Source organism: Saccoglossus kowalevskii, chromosome 2 (genome assembly GCF_978046115.1).
Source record: "Saccoglossus kowalevskii chromosome 2, keSacKowa6.1, whole genome shotgun sequence".
Classification (NCBI taxonomy): domain Eukaryota; kingdom Metazoa; phylum Hemichordata; class Enteropneusta; family Harrimaniidae; genus Saccoglossus; species Saccoglossus kowalevskii.
This window is the reverse complement of record NC_140642.1, coordinates 34,848,177-34,869,612: the sequence shown is the minus strand read 5'-3', so window position 1 is coordinate 34,869,612 and position 21,436 is coordinate 34,848,177. Positions and strand designations below refer to the sequence as shown.

At 35.3% G+C, this 21,436-nt stretch overlaps 2 protein-coding genes across 2 annotated transcripts in view; one reads left to right on the top strand and one right to left on the bottom strand.

The window, feature by feature from the left end:
- Nucleotides 1–828: 828 nt before the first annotated feature.
- LOC102805995 (SAYSvFN domain-containing protein 1-like) lies at nt 829–5,428 on the bottom strand. Its single transcript, XM_006813101.3, has 2 exons — nt 5,278–5,428; nt 829–1,375 (listed from the first exon to the last, which is right to left on the bottom strand). The coding sequence occupies exons 1-2, from the start codon at nt 5,401–5,403 to the stop codon at nt 1,043–1,045; spliced, it is 459 nt and encodes a 152-aa protein (XP_006813164.2). The 5' UTR covers nt 5,404–5,428; the 3' UTR covers nt 829–1,042.
- Nucleotides 5,429–5,636: 208 nt separating this feature from the next.
- The window catches only part of LOC100373157 (putative FERM domain-containing protein FRMD8P1), a 32,161-nt gene continuing 16,361 nt past the window's right edge, over nt 5,637–21,436 (top strand). The window contains exons 1-8 of the mRNA XM_006813102.3: nt 5,637–5,786; nt 9,035–9,238; nt 9,382–9,549; nt 12,794–12,895; nt 13,985–14,043; nt 15,248–15,414; nt 18,505–18,687; nt 18,808–18,937. Of these exons, the coding sequence (XP_006813165.2) occupies nt 9,046–9,238; nt 9,382–9,549; nt 12,794–12,895; nt 13,985–14,043; nt 15,248–15,414; nt 18,505–18,687; nt 18,808–18,937 (1,002 nt within the window). The 5' untranslated portion in view covers nt 5,637–5,786; nt 9,035–9,045. The remainder of the gene's footprint in view (nt 5,787–9,034; nt 9,239–9,381; nt 9,550–12,793; nt 12,896–13,984; nt 14,044–15,247; nt 15,415–18,504; nt 18,688–18,807; nt 18,938–21,436) is intronic.

The window sequence follows — 21,436 nt, the reverse complement described above, 5'->3', positions numbered from 1 at the left end:
ATAATGGAACACTATTTAAACAGTATAAACAAAGACAAGAAAGAATGGAACACTATTTAAACAGTGTAAACAAAGACAAGAGAATGGAACACTATTTAAACAGTGTAAACAAAGACAAGATAATGGAACACTATTTAAACAGTATAAACAAAGACAAGATAATGGAACACTATTTAAACAGTATAAACAAAGACAAGATAATGGAACACTATTTAAACAGTATAAACAAAGACAAGATAATGGAACACTATTTAAACAGTGTAAACAAAGACAAGATAATGGAACACTATTTAAACAGTATAAACAAGGACAAGAAAGAATGGAACACTATTTAAACAGTGTAAACAAAGACAAGATAATGGAACACTATTTAAACAGTATAAACAAAGACAAGAAAGAATGGAACACTATTTAAACAGTGTAAACAAAGACAAGAGAATGGAACACTATTTAAACAGTGTAAACAAAGACAAGATAATGGAACACTATTTAAACAGTATAAACAAAGACAAGATAATGGAACACTATTTAAACAGTGTAAACAAAGACAAGAGAATGGAACACTATTTAAACAGTGTAAACAAAGACAAGAGAATGGAACACTATTTAAACAGTGTAAACAAAGACAAGATAATGGAACACTATTTAAACAGTGTAAACAAAGACAAGATAATGGAACACTATTTAAACAGTATAAACAAAGACAAGATAATGGAACACTATTTAAACAGTATAAACAAAGACAAGATAATGGAACACTATTTAAACAATGTAAAAAAAAATTTCTAAAAATCCTCTTTCATATAGAGTTATACATAATGCAGAAAATAAAAATTTTCATATTTATTGACAACAGTTCAGACCCATAAATGTTAAATTTCCAAAGAAATAAACGCATTCAAAGGATGCCTACATTACTGTCACTTTCTATACATGTCTGTAAAATCATAGCCAGCAGACATCAGCTAATAACTTTCAAATAATAAAGTGTATCATGCATGTTATTAGCACCAAGTTCCATGACATACTTGCAGATTGATAGTTACTTGACTGCTCCAGCACCAAATCTAAGTTCTTTTTCAAATTGTTCAGCTGTAAACGTTCCATCGATTCTTTCGCAATTGCGATTGAAAACAGAATAGGCACTGAGTTCCCCAGATAGTCTCCCACCGCTACTCAGGTTGGCATACATCACATAAAAAATACTCAATATTATATACACAGCAGCGAATTCTATGACCATAAATAATACCAATAAAGTAAACCATAATACGAATTTCAATACTCTTGCATGTTTCTGTAGGAATCTAATGTAATGACAATTTGAGGCAGATGGAGGTGTCTCATGCTGGTTATTGTCACAGAGTACATGGCCCTGCAAAGCAAAAACAAATTTAATTGTATTATTAATTTAACATGAAATGCTAGATGCAAGTAAAATAAATATACGGTAACAACATCCTAAGCTGCCTCAGCATTCTTATTATCGAAAACTTGACACCAATCAGCCTCCAGCAACCAGTTGTTCATTGACTCAAAGTCAATTTTCCTGAAGTTTAAGCAGAAATTCTTTTTCTGTGGTATCTCTAGATATAACATTGATTCCTACACAAGACCAACTTGGTCACTTTTGCCGATCAGTGTATTGTCTCACACATTATCACATGCATAAATTGCGTATCACCACAGTGGGGCGTAATAAACTCTGAACAGTTCAACATGTATTACTTATCATCACAGCAAAAAGCTGATTTGCATATCACTCATTTGCATTTGCATATGTTCAAACTCCAAGTCCCAGTCAGTTAATACAGTTACGTGCAAATCATCTGGTTACTTTAATCAGATTAATAAAACGTTTTACACCCTGACTCTCAATGAAATGTTTGGTTAATTAGATTGAAATGCACATGAATTGCTTTAGAAAAGTGCAGTCCTCTAATAAATGTCAAAGCATCGAATTACAAGTCAATAAATGATTAATGACCCCTCCCCCCTACTAACTCTATACACTGACTAGGAGCTTTATGTTCTATGGCTTTTAGACGTAGAGAATCAAATCTGTTCAAACAAGAAATATTATTGAAATGTTCACTCTTAAACATGATAAACAATGTTTGAAAATGTTTGAGTGAAATTAGTTTTTAATGTTTCTTTCCTAGTTTTAGTGTATCACTATGCACTCGACTGGGGTTCTGAGAAATGTATAACATCTACCGTAGTTTCTATTTTTACATACATACAAATTTACACAGTTGTTTTTTAACAGAAGTCAAACCATAATAAATAGTTTGGTTGTCATTTTTTCCACTTTTTTGTAGTTTGCATGATGGGTTGAGAGGTACAATTGCGTAAAGTGCAATGACCTATGGAAAGGAGATTACAAAAACTATATCACCACAGTATTATGTCACATACTTTTTTTCATTGCGCTGACTGATTACTGTTCCAATGTTATATACGGTCTGTTAACTAGGGATTGTGATAACAATGTTTTATTTGCGCAAGCTCATGGTGTGTATTTTCAAAATTATTATTCACTCCCACCAAATAATTGGTTGGAATTGAGCAAATATTATCACAAATGAGTAGAATAGTCATACAATGTACGCAAGGCATTCACATGAATTAAAACACTGTGGTACAAACAGAAATAGCATACAATTTGTATTTCAGTAATAATATATAGTTACACTGTCAAGACTCCACCATTTCAAAATGTCGTGCTGTGGAAATACGCATATGATATACAATATATAATCCCATGATATTTTCTCTTAGCTTAATGATATCACTATACACACAACTCTGATTGATACAAAACTCTAGTGATCAAGCACCTGGCATGAGTTAGGCAGTGAGCTTAAGACTGAGGAAATTGACAGCAAGACGGCTGAGAATCAATCTCCACCACTTAAAATAGGTGGATGGGGGTCTCATTTCAAGTGTGTTTGTTTGAATGAGTGGAGTTTCAACCAAAGCAAATGTTGTTATTTGAGATAACCATACTCAAGAAAGCAAACATAGATTATATTAATCATGTTTGTACAACATAACTGTGTCGTTCTACGTTTGAAAATCGAGGCCTGAAAACAGTTCAATTCAGTTCAAATGGCAATTGCTGACCATTAGACCAACTACACTGCTAACGAGCAGAAATTATAGCTTTATTTACAGGTTTCTCAGTGTCAGATATTACCACAACTATGGTTTATTGTCCATTGTACATGTTGTACATTTTCAAACAATTCAATATTAGCATAAACCCAGTCAATCAAAATAATACTACTCAGTGGGCACTCATCAAATTTTTTCACTTATTTCAGTGATTGTAGATGAGGTATAAATGAACAATAAGTCTTGCGGATTCTTATATAAATTTACGCATTCTAGAGATTTTACTGCCCGGATGTAAAAACGGACACCACATTCTAGTAAAACATACACGTAAACGTGTTCAACAAACCAGAAAAGTTAGGGACGACATCAAAAGGTCGATGTCGAATAAAAAACTTATTTCCTTTTTATTTATGGGTGTGGTGGTCGGGGGGGGGGGTGACCTCAAAAAGTTTCCATCCTACAAAAACGATTTTATTTTTTAATGAAGTCAAAAAAGAGTATTTGTAGTTCGTTTTGGTTCTATTCAATCATGGACAGAAATAACCGAAAAGGGACAGAAAAATGGTTTGGTTCGAGTGTAAATCTGTGTGTCAAATGAGGTGCATTTGTAAAATCTTTTTACACCCACCCAACAACCAACTGCTATGCAATACTACTGTCCGATTATCAATTTGTATTTAAGGTAGCGGGACTATTATTTGCTTACTTGTTTTCATCTTCTAATTGTGACCAAATGACTACAAATAGACCCAGGAAAGTATATATTTTTAGAATCGCCAGACTTCAAGCTTTGCAAAGGTGTGTTTGCCATGCCCGTATCTGCATTCTATGACCCGTTACTTAATCAAAGGTGAAAAATTACTTTTTCTGTAAAAAAAATAATTACGCATTTATGCTGGCGATAAGAAGTATTTTTTTCACTTTTCCTAGTTGTTCAATAGTCTGGTAAATTGAATGTGTCTGGTCAGTTTTATGCAAGCAACGCGTTTTAAAAAATAGTGTGCTGAATTTCAATTACTGTTTTAGTCGCATTGCCCCCTACTCAAACCACAACTCGTTGGTAAATAATCGATGAAATAGTTTGTCTGGACACATTCAAGTTCCTCTCACTGTCACCTTAAAGCTGTGAAAATTTGGTGTTAATCCGATGACAATAAGTATACGTTATTTTTTGTTAAAGACCTTGTATTTTGAAAAACATAAACTCCTAGAAAACGTCCATGAAGTAACAGCAAAGATTTTCAAGCTTGTTTATCGGCACAATCAATTTGTTTTCCCATCAAAGTCTGCTTTAACATGTGTAGGGACATCCAAATGTGTAAGGCTATTGGAAACCAAAAAAATAAAGGAATGGGATAGCTATAATCAAAGACAATCTCTTTCTAATGTCTTTGCTATAATTGGATAAATTCGGCATATGAAAACACCAAAATCAATGATTTTTTGTCAGTGGCTGTGTGACCTTGTGTCTGACACATTCATATGCAAATGACTAATCTGTGAAACAAACAGGGGCAGAGACAAACCACTAAAATGTTTGGAAACACTCATTGTGTGTCAGATAGCTACTGATAACACATCCTAACATTGCTTTGTCTTGAGTTTATCTTTGAAACTTATAGGCTTGACTTTATCACATGAAAGTTTATAGTGCATTTCATCAATTAATAAATAAATGTGAAAATCGTAATTTTCAACACAAATAATAGTCTCGCTACCTTAATGTTGAGGGTCTATGGTTGAATGTAGTCTGACGCCATGACCAATATTTATCAATTAAGTTTCAGTGGGGGGTAGGGGGGTTTGTAAAAAAATAAAGGAATTAAGTTTTTTTTATCTGACATCGATCTTTTGACGTCGTCCCTTACACACTATTGTATTTTTCTCGTGAATTTCTTCACAATACTGATTTAAAGTCACAATAATGGATTTATTTACGTGACTAACCGACGGTTGTACTTGATATAACATTGATTTTTATTTAGGGTAAAGTTCGGGCTTTCATAAAATATATGGGTTGAAATAGTTTGGAGCAACTCTTCTGGGAATATAATTAATATATATTTTACTTCCGGGAAAACTGTACCACATCCTAAATATTGTGTCGATCCAGAGTAGCTTGGCAATTTTTTCTGAAATTGGTGTAATAATTCTTACCGGTGCAGTCTGGTCAGAAAAATACTCTTTTACGTGGGAATCTACAGGATCGTCAATACAATCATCTGTCCTTCCCTCTTTCGCTTTCCGTGATCTGTATTCCGCTAACTGAGATTCAATACTCATGTTGTTGTTGTGTCAGTGAGTCGTGACTATACATTAACATTTACAGTATCATCATTCATCCAATTTGAGCTTACATGTAATGGGTTTCATAAATATACAATAAAAATAAATAAAGCATAATTTGACTAGTAATAAATATGGTGTACTCTAGTGCTGCAGATAATTATTAGTCTGTTTTAGAAAACCCGAAATAGACGTATCACGCTTCCAGAAATTACCAAATGCTTACAGCGGCTGCATGTATCACTTCCTGTCTACCATGGTCAGGTGATCATACTAGTTTGACAGTGCTATTTTATAATAAGAAAGTTATTATTACTTTTACCAATATTTGGGCGGCTGTCGGATTTGTCTGAAGTTACAACAAAACTACAAAGTACTGGGTAAGTGTTGTTCGTTGTCCTCATCAAGCACTGTCCAGAACTCAACTATCACAATGACAATGTTGAATGTGTTTACAAAATAACGCGATATCTGGCTGGATCCGGGTTCAATTACTGTAAACGGTTCTAGCGTCCTAAGGGTGCTGGACATCTCGACCCAAAAAAAATCTCGACCCATTTTTCATTGGACAACTTGACCCAGGACCCCTCGACATCTCGACCCATCTATTTCAGAAGACCCGCCGCCTCGACTCGATCCCAATAGCGTCGTACTTTTTCCAATAGCGTCGTACTTTTCCAAGTGTGCGTAGACCACGGTGTTTTTTTTCACTGATTTATTGGCGTACTTATATATATATTTTTGCTGTACAAAATAAATAATGCCGCACTGAGGAAATGTATTCTTGCCGTGTCGACGTGTTAAATGGTAGATCGGTTCGAAAAATGAGTTGTTAAACAAGATAGTCAAGCATTCGTTGTGCATTCAATATATTAACATTAGATATGAACACGTATCGAATATAATTTATACCAGGGCCGGATCGACCAAACTGTTTTGGGACCGGAACGTCCAAACCAGGGCCGGATCGTCTAGAAATCGCGGTCGTTGTCATAGAAAATAATAATCAATTGTATTTTAAGTACGACTTTGTTGTGAAGTATTATTTTTTGCAGAATAACGATTTTTCTGAACTCTGGGTGTAACGGAAAAGGGGGGTTCTGCTTGGTGCTCGGCCGATTCGTTTAAAATCAACTTCGTCCCACAGGATTATGTGTCTGAAGTTGATTAGTCCCATAAGTTTATTCATCCTAAGTTGAATCGTCCGATTTATTTGGTTAGCCTAACACTACCGGTAAGTCGTCCAATACACCCAACAATTTCCGAATAACAAACTGCATCTTATTGTCACGCACTTGTCGTGCATGTGACAGCACCTCGAAGACGTGTATCACGCTTTGCAGTAAGTTAATGCGTCATTCAGTCATCAAATCAAGTTATTCATATTTCAAGATTATAGTACATTAGTCATACTTTGTGGTAATTACGGTTGGCCAAACCCACGCTAGAAATCGACAAGACCTAGCACACAGTCGTACTCGAAATTGGCAACTCTTTGCATACCAGCCGAGAAATCGACACCATGCTGCACAAGATCGTAAGGCTGACCAAAAGGAACGCGGCAAATGTATATTGGGACGGACGAGTTTACTTGTGGACAAATTGGCTGTAAATCTTCTGCCTTTTACCCCTTTTTTGTCTGAATTTATATTGCTAACTGTTTGAACTAGTTGTCAGAATAGTACAACCAACATGTACATGAGTGGTGGTTGAGATTTATCTCGAAACAATACAAAGTAACACAGTGAATTTGCAATAATGCTGGGAGGAGGGAGTTCCAGACAACTACATTTCATTCGATTTTTGAACATAAATGCATGTTAAGTTACCTCATGTTGTACAATTGCTATAAACGATACGAGTTGCGTTTGCGCCATTTTGTTCCATATTATTTTATTTTATGGACTGTATTTACTGTATTAATATAATTGTTATTGACATAACACTGACTTGGGAAAGTACAGTAGAAAAAGATAGAGAGAAAAAAATTGAAAGTTACATAAATCGCAAAGTAAAAGGAAATAATCGTAACTAAATTAGAAGACAAATTATCATTTGTGTATTAGTGAGGTTGCTATCTGGTGCATGCAATTGATACCATAATATGTTTGGTTGTTTCTTAGAACAGAACACACTTTTGTTGATTTTTAAATGAGCTGCAGCATGGTATCATAAAATGTAGTTTGTCTTCAATTTCATTTAAATTACATTACTCATAGATTCTGAACTTAACTGAAGTTCTTGGAAATCTCGTCTCTAATTTTAGACAGTGGCTACTTATCCAAAATTTACATAGTTGTTCATGCAATTTTCTATTTTTAGTGTTGATTAAATAATCTTTCAATTTAAATCGGGGGAGTTGTCACCTGCGCATACGTCAGATGGCCATAGCTTGTCATTGTTTACAAATAAGCATCTACCCATGAGCCTTTGCATTTTTAGCGTGTGTTGTTATAGTCGCTTGAGACTCAATTCCTGCGTGTGCACAGGTGACGACCCTCCCGCTTTAATTACTTTCTTAAATTTTCTTTAAATTCTTAGTTCATTTGGGCATTTATTTGTCTACTTTATATACATCTTCTTATTCAATATTTTTATTCTTATTTTAAGAATACTTTTTATTGGTGTTAATAATTTCATTTTGATTAATTTGTGTTAATTGTGATTATACTGTTTTTATACTATTGCTATTTATTCGTATATTTATGTGTAATATTTGATCATTCAATCTTATTTTAATGATATCTAAAGAATATTTGCCCAAACTTTCATGTCCCCAGATGTCATCACCTTGGACCAAATTTTGGTGAATATTTATATATCTGGAATAAATCAGACTGCAAACAAAATATATTCTTTTTGTTTTAATAAAAATTTTCTGTTCATATTATAAACTTCAATACTGTGGATTGTAAATCCCAAAATAGCAGTCTGAATTAATTAATTCCTGTTCGAACGAAATTTGAAACCGAACTTATAGTTTGGGCTCTGTGAGTGTCTGTCCATCCAGAGTTGTATTTCACTACCCTCTGGATCTAATCTGTTCATTCTTTTTATATATCTATATATAAACATTCAGTAGTTCAGTGATTCAATCCAAGATGGCCAACTGGCAGTCATTTTTTTTTTAAATGTTGTTTTTTGGACATGTTTTTGTCAGTTTCGGTACATAAATTATTCACATATACATGTCCATGATGATTTGTTTTGAGATCAAAGATGGCCGACTGGCAATCATTTTGTATTTTGAAATAGATTGAAAAAACGAAAATAGTGGACCGTGGTAGAAACAGGCATGGCTGTAACATAGAATCATTTTCAATTCTACTCTAATATGATTTATTATATAAAATTAATTCTAACAAAATCATGTTAGTGGGCCTTTCACAGGCACTTTGGTTTGGAAGTGATTTTATGTGCATGGGTAATAAAATCATCCTTGATTTAATTAGTCAACATCTATTATTCTAAAGTATTTGGGTTGTTAAAAGCATATATACATGTACTCCAAATTATATTGATTGTATGAATGCAACTTATTTTAACCATGTAAACACCTCTCATATTTGTCAGCACACGTACCACCAAAATAGACAACTCAAATGTCAATAACTTGTTTACTTTTCAGGCTGTATAAGTATGGCACACTCAACCGTGGAGGCTGGGGTTCATTCATATGATTTGAAACCACAAAAACCCAAATTAAAAATGCAAATGCCAGCTCGCGTGGTTGATGAGGTTGGTCCTGGTACAGCAATGATGACACCAATAACACAAACATTGCACATGAGTCAACAAATGTCAAGTTCTGCTTCGTCATCAACTGTAAAATGTAAGAAGATGTATATTGTTATATTATCATATGAAAATATAAAAACCATAAGTATAATTTGCTCATCGGCAGAAATAATAATTATTATATATTTTATAAAATATGCGTTTAAATAATTTTCTGTTATTTTTAATTTCTACCAGGTTTGGATGTATGTGTCTTTTTACGAGATGGTTCTGGACATGAATTCAGTGTGGAATGTGGGAAACGAGCTACTGCTCAGGATTTATGTGATTTAATGCAAGCCAATTTATGTCTGCCACCAGTAGCCTCAGAATTATTTTGCCTCTGGTTGTCATCACCTCTTTTAAGTGAGTTATATGTTTATTTTGTTTCACAAATTAACTGGGAATTAAAGGCAAGCTCAGACAAATCCATGATACGTGTACTATAGTCCTTAAAAAGCATAAAATGTTACACATATAATCAAGGTGTTATGTTCATGATATGTAACAGCAAAGTCATATAAAACAGTGAGAGCTCAAATATAAACAAAATCTCCATTTTAATATTCGCAGAAATCCAAAATTCAGTTGTCAAATACAGTCAAAACTCGTTAGTACGAACTCGGTTACAACGAAATACCGGTTACAACGAACGAACACCGAAGTCCCGTTTGAAAATCCATTATCCCTATGGTAATTGACAACGCTTAGAACGAACTCGTTTATTACGAAAACCCGCTTAGTACGAAAGGATTTTCTCTGAAAAACAATGGTCTGTAACACCTATAGCGAACATTTCATTCACTCAAACAGCTGCGAAATCCTAAAACGAACCACCAAATACACAGTGTTACGCTTCCGCTGTTAGCAGTGGGCTTGAGCTGTGCATCGTAAAATAAAAACAATGTAGCCATTCACTGGGCGTGAAAATCTTTTGTGTACGTGACTTCCAGTGTCTAGTCACTTTCGACGCCCTTGCTGCTCGAGTTTTTAATTTTAAGATTCACAATAAAAAAGTGTGAAGCATGGACGCTGTAAATTTTAGATAAATTACGGCGACTACGAGTGAGATGCCAGTTTCCGTCCTGACTTCAAAATGTCAACTCGTGTCAAACGGCGTGCCTTGTCGTTGGACTGTAAAGTCCAAATGATCAAAGCGATTGAGTCGGGCATTCGTCACGGCGATGTCTGTCGAAAATTTGATGTTAAACCCAGTACACTGTCAACGATTTTAAAGAAAAAAACTGATATTTTGAAGATGTTCGAACACAACAAAATTGAGCCGTGCCGGAAGCGAATGCGGTTTTCAGCAGTCGACGACGTTGAGCAGGCATTGCCAAAACCATTACCAAAAACTATAACATTTTGCATTGAAATACTTAATCAGAATTGTGAATTAAAGTGCCTGTGCAATGCCCACCCTCACGTTTCCCATTTTAGATCTGTGCCCCACTGAAAAGGGTAGTTATTGATTTTTTTGCTGAATATGATTATTCGTATCCAAGTAAATTTGGGATATTTCTCGTGTTGTAGCCACGCCCACCTATCGTGAAACGGTCGACTGTTTCCGGATTTCCGACTCTCGTCGAAAGTGCGCCACCAAATGACAAAATGTGAGAGGAAGTCATACCCCCGAGCCGTAATAACACTGGTCGTTCAGTATACTTTTAAACGATATACATTTTTCGGTCGGCGTTTTTTCTTTTTTTTTTGTCTATTTCATTTTTCTTGAGAGAGAGAGAGTTTTTAGATGTTGTGTTGTGGGCAGTTGCAGTGAAACGTATAGCCATAGTGTATGTATTCACACGTTACTAATCGATCCGAAGGTGCGACATCACTTAACCTTAGATTCATTCAACTGTCGTCGTCCATAAAAAAAAACGACTAGGTTTAAAGAGAAACGCCGACAACGTAAACCTGGCGCAACACTTTTGAAAGAAATAGATTCCGAACCAGCCCATGATCACCGAGGCGGATTTCAGAAGAGAGAGAGACGTCCGGCAAGTGTTTCAAATCAGTTGACTTTTTTTGCGATCCTGATTATCGTTTTATAGAGACCATTTAGCCCCTGTTAAGTGAAAGATAGCAATAATTTTGACAGTGACACGAAAACGAAGCGTCAGACAAACAGAAAATTACACAGCCCTTACACACTGCTAACTGTTTTCATTTTCGAAGGCTTAAAGTTTCTGAATTGTTTGGTGATTGGTGTTGAATGTCGAATTCACACCTCTGTTTTTTTTTTACCTCCATGCTTGCAGCTTGATCTGCGTAATAATTTATGAAATAAGAATCCGGGCTTGGTCAATGTGTTTCTACCAAATAAAGTTTTAATACGATGTTATAATTATGACAATCACGCCATGGATCACACTAACTCGAATCCACTCTGAATTTATCTGTATGTGTGTCGATCTTTAACGCACTTGCCCTCGCCGTGACCCGACGCGTTCACCTATTTCAACAAAATGTCAATTTATTTCCACGCGGCTGTCATTTATTTAGTAACTGTGATTTGTCGTTTTTTTAATTATTTTATAGTGATCACTTTAGTCTAATGTTTAGAATGTCAAAATATGTTCTCTTTTATTTTAATTTTGAAAGTTTTACTCAGACGATTGATGAAATAAAACAGTATAGTGACGTGCCTAGTAACCTGCTAAATAAAGAGATAATTCCGACGTCAAAATCTATTTTGTCCAGCAACAGTGTACAAACCTGCGCCGGTGTCGGTGACAATCACGGTGACCAGCTACACCTGCAAAACGGACATATTTCGCATCTAACTCAACCCCATGCAACAAAAATTGATACTATGTGTTCATTATGGTCCATTCTTCCTCGACGAACAAGTACATAAGTGACAATATAGTCAAAGAAGAGAAAACTGCACAAGAAATTTGCTTTATTTACACGTATTGGCAATGCAAGCTGCCATGCGACTTCCCCTTCTGACGTCACAAGGGGAATTTCTGTATGCAAATGAGAAGCTAATGAGGAGCCTCGTTTTAAAATACACAAAATTAAAGTTGCCGTAGACTGAGTTTAAAATACATTTTTTTCACTTAAAAAAAATAATTCATGCTTAGAAACATAAAAATTAATAATATTTATGTATCAATTGATAATTTTAGGCGTGAAAATATCAGCCATTTCACAGGCACTTTAATGTTGGAAGGCGATTTTAAGATGTGTGTCTAAACCACTCATCCTTTTAGAGTTTGTATATGTATGCAGTTAAAATACCAATAATATTTATATTTCGCTTTTTTCTGTTCTGAACACTATATTGTGAGTTTTGAATGTAAAATATCTGTGAACCTATACACCCTAAGTATGTGTAGAAAACAGTTTTGATTGGTTCAATACACTTGGTGGCGGTGGGTGGGTGGGTGGGTTTGGTTGTAGCATGGAGGTCCATGTGTGTAACTAACTAATTTGGCAGCGATTAGTTGAATGTAATCCCAAATCCACATCTCCGTTGTGCCTGGGGCTGATCAAATTCAAACTTCACACATATGTCAGATCAAACATATGTGCAGTTTTGTTAACATCGAATCCATGATTCTTGTTTTATATTGATTCAAATAATTTGTTAATTTTATTTTAGAATTACAATTGAAGCCCCACCATGTGCCATTCAAGCTTTACAGGCAGTGGCCAGATCTTTTGGATCGTTTTACGTCGGCCACAGAAGACCAGAAAAGCAGAGGTATATATCATACTCCATTATTCATGTCATTTTTGCATGGACTGTGTCATGTATGTACATGTATGTCTATAGTGTGTACAAAGCATTTCAATGAAACTGCTTCATACGTACTTGGAAATAATCCACAGATATGACGAGTTTTGGATTGAACGCCGAGCTTAATAAGTTTCCTATTGATATACAATCATATTTATTCTTTTTTGATTATATGAGGTTATTACGAGGATACCGAAAAGTATGCACAAAAATAGTACTGCAGGATGCGATGGTGTATTTCTGAATGCATACTTTGCAGTATCCTCATAACAACCTTATTGTTATACATCTTTTCCTCCCAATGATACATCAGGTAAATGTCACAATCCAAAAAGTTTAGAACAGAATCAGCGAACTTCCTTGTGTTGCACCCATGTTTGTTTTTATTATTAGAGAACGTTTACATGCATAATCATTCCATATTTGGAATTTGCATTTCCTAATATGGTAGGATGCAAATACCTTTTAAAATACTTCAAAATTACGGCACGCTGTAACTTATGGCTCTATGGGGACAGATGTATAATAATATATTTTACTTATATCTATCAACTTTGACATTGATCAGCCTGCTTTCATAGTGTGCATTTCATATTAGAGCAGTATGTTTTGTAACTGGAAATTCACAATTATTATATAGCTTATCAAATCCCCATTATCTCATTTGTGTTGTGTGCATCTCATATGCTGATTTTGAACTTGATTCATGCATGAGTGGCATGGGAACTTGATACACATTGTTTTGTTTCACAGATTCAAACACATACTTTGCTGCAATACATTTATGCAAATCACTTTTTTGTTAGTAGCTAAGCAAAAGTATGAGGTACAACTTAACCACATGTACTCAAATATTTCATAGCAATATGAAAAATATCTTATAGAAATTCTTTTACACAATATATATACAAAATTGCACTTTTTTGTGGTTAGCTTTTGAGGGGAGCGAAAATTAACTTTAATGAAATAACTGTACGTGTCTCATATTTATTGTACTGCTACCATATATGTTATCGAAAATACTCGTAACATTTTTTCTGTTTCATATTTCAGACGAACCAGTTTTAATTTACCAACGAAATGCTTTCTTTCCAAAAAGTAGAGAAAAGAGAGTAAGTATCAGGGAAAAAATGCTGCAAGTTAGTCATTGGTTTAGTTGTAGTTATGTTTGTCATCCTGGAGAATTTGAAAAACATACAGTTGTATGCTGCAATCTATATTGTACCCATAAATATTGGGTACATTGTTTTACTCCCTTGTGTAAGACCCAGCGCATCTTTCTCCAAAAAAAATCACATTAATGAACCTCATGCACCAAATACAATTATTTTAATAGTGACGAAAGTATATTCTAAAAGAAGTTTCAAATAAAAATCTGGTCATGCTGCGTTTCACAGTTGTTGATTATTGCCGAGTAATGATTATAATAATGTGCAAAAAATAAAGTTGTTATGAAAATGCAAATATATTTCAACTTATATCATCATAAACGAATGATTCCGGTCACACTTTAAAGGCTCGATGCTGTGGAAATGAATATCCGTCATGGGTTGACCTGGGACGGTGTTCTTTGACCTGACACGTCAAATCGCTAATTAACCAATGAAAACGATGGATGATGCCAACGTGTTCAAATTACCATAGCTTATTTAAATATGTTAATGTTATTGAACACAGCACGGAAGAGATTTGCTGATGTTGTTGTGCGATGTTTTGGCTTGAATTTTGATGGGAAAGCGGCATGATTTATTTTTAAATAAAAAAAATTAGTTGTTTTCTGAGAAAACTGAAAAAAACTGAGCATTTGAAGAATAATTTAACATTGTTTACCGTGATAACAGCTCATTGTCGAATAGGCATCAATGACTACAGTGAAACTTTTAGGCATCAGAAAAGATTAAAATAACACCTTAAAAAACTGTCGTTCAACGACCCAGGGCAAATTTACGGCAGAATCTGGTATGACCAAAATATCAAATCATCATATATGGTCATGATTTCATTAAATATTTGAAATTGTTATATCATAGCCACTTGTAACCACCCTGATCAGTTTTGCATTATATTTTTAAATGCTGTATTTTCTTTATTTGAAGCATGTGCTTACATGTAAATAACAATGTCAAGTCTGTGGTCAAAAGACATATTTTAGTGATTTTGTATGCAATAGATATGTTTTTTTTTTGTTATGTGTATTGGAGATGTGCTTTTAATACAGTAAATACAGTATTCCTTATTTGTATCTGTATTCCTTCATGCTTCTAATACCCTCAGCACATAGGAGTACTTTCTGAGCTTTCTTTTTTTTTCTTACAGATAACCGACAATAAAATTTTACTAAGATTATTTGATGAAGCTAAAGATAATTTATTAGATGGATATTATCCATGTAGTAGTGAAGATTATGATAGATTAGCTGCTATTCTTGCCAGGATTGACCATGGTCCATTCCTTTCTAGGAGACATACACCAGCATTTTTCAAGTAAGTAACAATTGCAATAAAGACTTAAAGAATTTATAATGAATTAAATTAATAACTAACTGATTTTGTGAGTAGTCAGTACTCAGTATAGTTGCTCTAGTGTGTGTAGATAGTACTCAGTATAGTTGCTTTAGTGTGTGTAGTCAGTACTCAGTATAGTTGCTCTAGTGTGTGTAGTCAGTAATCAGTATAGTTGCTCTAGTGTGTGTAGTTAGTACTCAGTATAGTTGCTCTAGTGTGTGTAGTTAGTACTCAGTATAGTTGCTCTAGTGTGTATAGTCAGTACTCAGTATAGTTGCTCTAGTGTGTGTAGTTAGTACTCAGTATAGTTGCTCTAGTGTGTGTAGTCAGCACTCAGTATAGTTGCTCTAGTGTGTGTAGTTAGTACTCAGTATAGTTGCTCTAGTGTGTGTAGTTAGCACTCAGTATAGTTGCTCTAGTGTGTGTAGTTAGCACTCAGTATAGTTGCTCTAGTGTGTGTAGTTAGTACTCGGTATAGTTGCTCTAGTGTGTGTAGTTAGCACTCAGTATAGTTGCTCTAGTGTGTGTAGTTAGCACTCAGTATAGTTGCTCTAGTGTGTATAGTCAGTATAGTTGCTCTAGTGTGTGTAGTTAGTATAGTTGCTCTAGTGTGTGTAGTCAGTACTCAGTATAGTTGCTCTAGTGTGTGTGGTCAGTGCTCAGTATAGTTGCTCTAGTGTGTGTAGTCAGTACTCAGTATAGTTGCTCTAGTGTGTGTAGTTAGTACTCAGTATAGTTGCTCTAGTGTGTATAGTCAGTACTCAGTATAGTTGCTCTAGTGTGTGTAGTTAGTACTCAGTATAGTTGCTCTAGTGTGTGTAGTTAGCACTCAGTATAGTTGCTCTAGTGTGTGTAGTTAGTACTCAGTATAGTTGCTCTAGTGTGTGTAGTTAGCACTCAGTATAGTTGCTCTAGTGTGTGTAGTTAGCACTCAGTATAGTTGCTCTAGTGTGTGTAGTTAGTACTCGGTATAGTTGCTCTAGTGTGTGTAGTTAGCACTCAGTATAGTTGCTCTAGTGTGTGTAGTTAGCACTCAGTATAGTTGCTCTAGTGTGTATAGTCAGTATAGTTGCTCTAGTGTGTGTAGTTAGTATAGTTGCTCTAGTGTGTGTAGTCAGTACTCAGTATAGTTGCTCTAGTGTGTGTGGTCAGTGCTCAGTATAGTTGCTCTAGTGTGTGTAGTCAGTACTCAGTATAGTTGCTCTAGTGTGTGTAGTTAGTACTCAGTATAGTTGCTCTAGTGTATGTGGTCAGTACTCAGTATAGTTGCTCTAGTGTGTGTAGTCAGTACTCAGTATAGTTGCTCTAGTGTATGTGGTCAGTACTCAGTATAGTTGCTCTAGTGTATGTGGTCAGTACTCAGTATAGTTGCTCTAGTGTATGTGGTCAGTACTCAGTATAGTTGCTCTAGTGTGTGTAGTCAGTACTCAGTATAGTTGCTCTAGTGTGTGTAGTCAGTACTCAGTATAGTTGCTCTAGTGTGTGTAGTCAGTACTCAGTATAGTTGCTCTAGTGTATGTGGTCAGTACTCAGTATAGTTGCTCTAGTGTGTGTAGTTAGTACTCGGTATAGTTGCTCTAGTGTGTGTAGTTAGCACTCAGTATAGTTGCTCTAGTGTGTGCAGTTAGTACTCAGTGTAGTTGCTCTAGTGTGTGTAGTTAGCACTCAGTATAGTTGCTCTAGTGTGTGTAGTTAGCACTCAGTATAGTTGCTCTAGTGTGTGTAGTTAGTACTCGGTATAGTTGCTCTAGTGTGTGTAGTTAGCACTCAGTATAGTTGCTCTAGTGTGTGTAGTTAGCACTCAGTATAGTTGCTCTAGTGTGTGTAGTCAGTACTAAGTATAGTTGCTCTAGTGTGTGTGGTTAGTACTCAGTATAGTTGCTCTAGTGTGTATAGTCAGTATAGTTGCTCTAGTGTGTATAGTCAGTATAGTTGCTCTAGTGTGTGTAGTTAGTATAGTTGCTCTAGTGTGTGTAGTCAGTACTCAGTATAGTTGCTCTAGTGTGTGTGGTCAGTGCTCAGTATAGTTGCTCTAGTGTGTGTAGTCAGTACTCAGTATAGTTGCTCTAGTGTGTGTAGTTAGTACTCAGTATAGTTGCTCTAGTGTATGTGGTCAGTACTCAGTATAGTTGCTCTAGTGTGTGTAGTCAGTACTCAGTATAGTTGCTCTAGTGTATGTGGTCAGTACTCAGTATAGTTGCTCTAGTGTATGTGGTCAGTACTCAGTATAGTTGCTCTAGTGTATGTGGTCAGTACTCAGTATAGTTGCTCTAGTGTGTGTAGTCAGTACTCAGTATAGTTGCTCTAGTGTATGTGGTCAGTACTCAGTATAGTTGCTCTAGTGTATGTGGTCAGTACTCAGTATAGTTGCTCTAGTGTGTGTAGTCAGTACTCAGTATAGTTGCTCTAGTGTGTGTAGTCAGTACTCAGTATAGTTGCTCTAGTGTGTGTAGTTAGTACTCAGTATAGTTGCTCTAGTGTGTGTAGTCAGTACTCAGTATAGTTGCTCTAGTGTATGTGGTCAGTACTCAGTATAGTTGCTCTAGTGTGTGTAGTCAGTACTCAGTATAGTTGCTCTAGTGTGTGTAGTTAGTACTCAGTATAGTTGCTCTAGTGTGTGTAGTCAGTACTCAGTATAGTTGCTCTAGTGTGTGTAGTCAGTACTCAGTATAGTTGCTCTAGTGTATGTGGTCAGTACTCGGTATAGTTGCTCTAGTGTGTGTAGTCAGTACTCAGTATAGTTGCTCTAGTGTGTGTAGTCAGTACTCAGTATAGTTGCTCTAGTGTGTGTAGTCAGTACTCAGTATAGTTGCTCTAGTGTGTGTAGTCAGTACTCAGTATAGTTGCTCTAGTGTGTGTAGTCAGTACTCAGTATAGTTGCTCTAGTGTGTGTAGTCAGTACTCAGTATAGTTGCTCTAGTGTGTGTAGTCAGTACTCAGTATAGTTGCTCTAGTGTGTGTAGTTAGTATTGTTACAATACTTAGTATAAATAAATGTAAAGAAAAAGCCAATATTATGCATGGTTTTAGAAGTGCTATCATATTCACTGAAACACATTAATTCAACAGGAATAAGCTTTCAAGCTACTACCCTGCCCATCTGTGTAAGACGTCATGGTCACTACCGGTATCTTCTAAGAATACAGCTGAATACAGAATAGTTGAACAATATAAATCGTTACAAGATAATTGCAACAATAATCAATATCGACAGATGCTTCTAGATTTCTGTTGGTCTTTACCATACTATGGGTAGGTACTACTACATATACATATATCTGATAATATCAACAGATACTTTTAGTTTACTGTACATATAAATCAGTGATTCACTTTGTCATACACTATTCTTGACTAAGTATTTGTTTCTAGGTGTGTGTTTTTTACTGGCCAAATTGAGAAACCCTGCCATGGGAGTAGAAAAGTCCGAGAGAATCCAGATAGACTAATTTATATTGCAATTAATCGTGACGGAGTGTTTATTATTGATATTTCTAAATGTGTAAGTATTAGCAAGAAATCTGTCTTTAAAATAATTGACATTATAAAGCCTATGGTACTTAATGACAGTTAAAGTACCCATATGTGTACGTTAACAAAAATTAATGGTTTCTTTTGGGATCAAAGTATGGTAAATGTCCTTGGCCATTTTTGCAAAAATGTCCGTTAATTCCTGTTGACGTATGAATAGGGGTACAATAACAAAGTTAAACTGCAAATTTTATGAGTTTTAGGTGTGTTTTTTTCTCCATCGCTTGTTGTGTGTTGTCACATTGTTTGTTGTGTGTTGTCACCATTGCTATAGTGACCATACATTCACATATCTCTTCAATCTGGAAATCGTTCCAATCCAGGGTGGTAGTGCTAAAACAAATATCTAATTTTAAAAGTAAGGGGAAAGTTGTACTCCACACTTGGAAGATGATCACAGTTTTCAACAATAAAACATTTGTGAATTGTTCAAAAACAAAAACTGTTTGCTGCATGTGTGTATTTTGATGTAGACTTGTAGACTGAAACATTGAAATGTAGGCAGAACAAATAAAACTGGAAAACAAAAATGAATAAATAAAAAAGGCCAAAAACAAGGACTTGTGGATTGGCCAAATGGTGGCCATTTTTATGCTTAAAATTCATCCAGCCCCAGATTGCAAATAGATTAGCTCTAATGCTCAGCAAAATGTAAAACATTATTCACTCCACAATTATACAGACAAGGCTTGGATAGTTCTTCTAATAAAAATCTTGAATTAAGTTCAACTATGTTATTCGTGGGTGGCACATGTGTGACTACTTTGTTGAAGAGGCCTTTCTTCGTAATTTCAAGGTTCTAATTTATAAGGTGCTATTATGATAGCTACAGTACAGCTCAAAACTTGCTTATGCAACGCCCTAACACACGTTAACGCTATGTTAAGATTGCCATGCCAACATGACGTTTACACACAATAGCCTTGCGTTAACGCAAGCAGCTTTGTTTGCATGCAAATGATGAGAACAATGGAACTGAACGTGTGGGACAAAAATATTTCAAAACAAGGACGCCTAAATGGTTCAGTAACAAGTTACGTTTTGAAAATAAACTTCAAAATGTCATGCTTCAGTTATTTGTTAATTGTACTTGCAATCATAGTATTAATTTTAGTATCTGTTCGGGTGGTATTATTTCTAGTTGCGATAAAGTTATTTGGATAACCACCGATTCCCGGCATTGCATGATTTTGGTGTGAGTTCGGGAAAATAAATGTATGTTTCGTCAACTGACTTAATAGAAAACCAAAGTTGGGCCGTGTGTAAATTTCCTTGTTCTAATTTTCATTATATGTTGAATATTTGCATTGATTGTGGACCAAGAGAAACAAACAACGCAAAATATATGTCTGTCATTTTTATTAAGCGTACATAAGTGAGTGTTGTGCTTCCATGGAAATTATCCAGCACTGCTTGTAAATAATAATTAATGTCGATACAGTTACAATGAGTGAATCAACAATGCTGATTTTTTTGACAGAAAATAGTGAATTGTTGACAATTCAATGTGTGGTTTGATTATTTGCAAATGACGATTTCATAACGTCTGTCTGGTACAAAAGTGGGTTTCAAAATGAAGTTACCAGTGTACCGGTGGCTGAACTCTGTGACACATAACTGAGGACACGAGGGTGGGCATAACATTTTGCCCGTAATAACTGCAGGCATAAAACATAGAAGAGAACAAATAAGTACAAGATTGTTAATTTATTGGGCATCTGAAACTGTGCAGTACTTTTCACTGTGAATATTTTCAGGCCGATTGGTTGATCTATCGTTGACATATTCAACAGATTATAAATTACACATTCGTGTAAAATGCCCGTTGCTGTAAACAAAGAAAACGACACTAGCCTTACCTTATTTTTCATGTCACTTTCTCGTATTGTACGTTAAAAAAAATGATTCGCCTCGACATATTCCGAACCTTCGGCATGTCAGCCATTTTGTTGGTTTACAGTTCAGCTTTTGAGCAAAAGTCAGCGCATGAAATAAATATCAATCAGTGCTATGTGCTACCGTGAATTATTTTGAAGTCTGTTAAATTGATACAAATTGTCAAAACAACTTTGTAAATTCACAATTTTCATTGGATGGCTGCCGTGGTCTTGGGTCGTCGCTGAGACAACCATTTGATTCACAGTCACTTGGCGGCACATTCATGATCACAAACGATCTTGGTGGATTGAAACAAGTACTAGTAAAACAAAAAAACATCACGCCTCGACTATCCCCTTGACGTTTCTGTTCTAGTACTGTACAATAATACGTCGCCTCTGCATAACATTTTCATAAAAATATTCCTTGAATGTATTAATGCAAAGGGCCAATTGATTACATATTCTTGATTTCTCCAAATTTTAAATGAAGATGCTGACACTGACTCAGGGCTGAGAAATGCTGATAATGATATTTACATCGGAACATGATCAACCGTTTTATACAATTGCATGTGTTATCAAAATGCAAG

What these genes read in the sequence shown, in the direction of transcription:
- LOC102805995 (XM_006813101.3), bottom strand. Translation starts at nt 5,403, where the DNA reads ATGAGTATTGAATCTCAGTTAGCGGAATACAGATCACGGAAAGCGAAA. An exon ending in TTTCTGACCAGACTGCACCG is followed by an intron (nt 1,376 to 5,277) that starts GTAAGAATTATT and finishes TTTGCTTTGCAG; the next exon opens with GGCCATGTACTCTGTGACAA.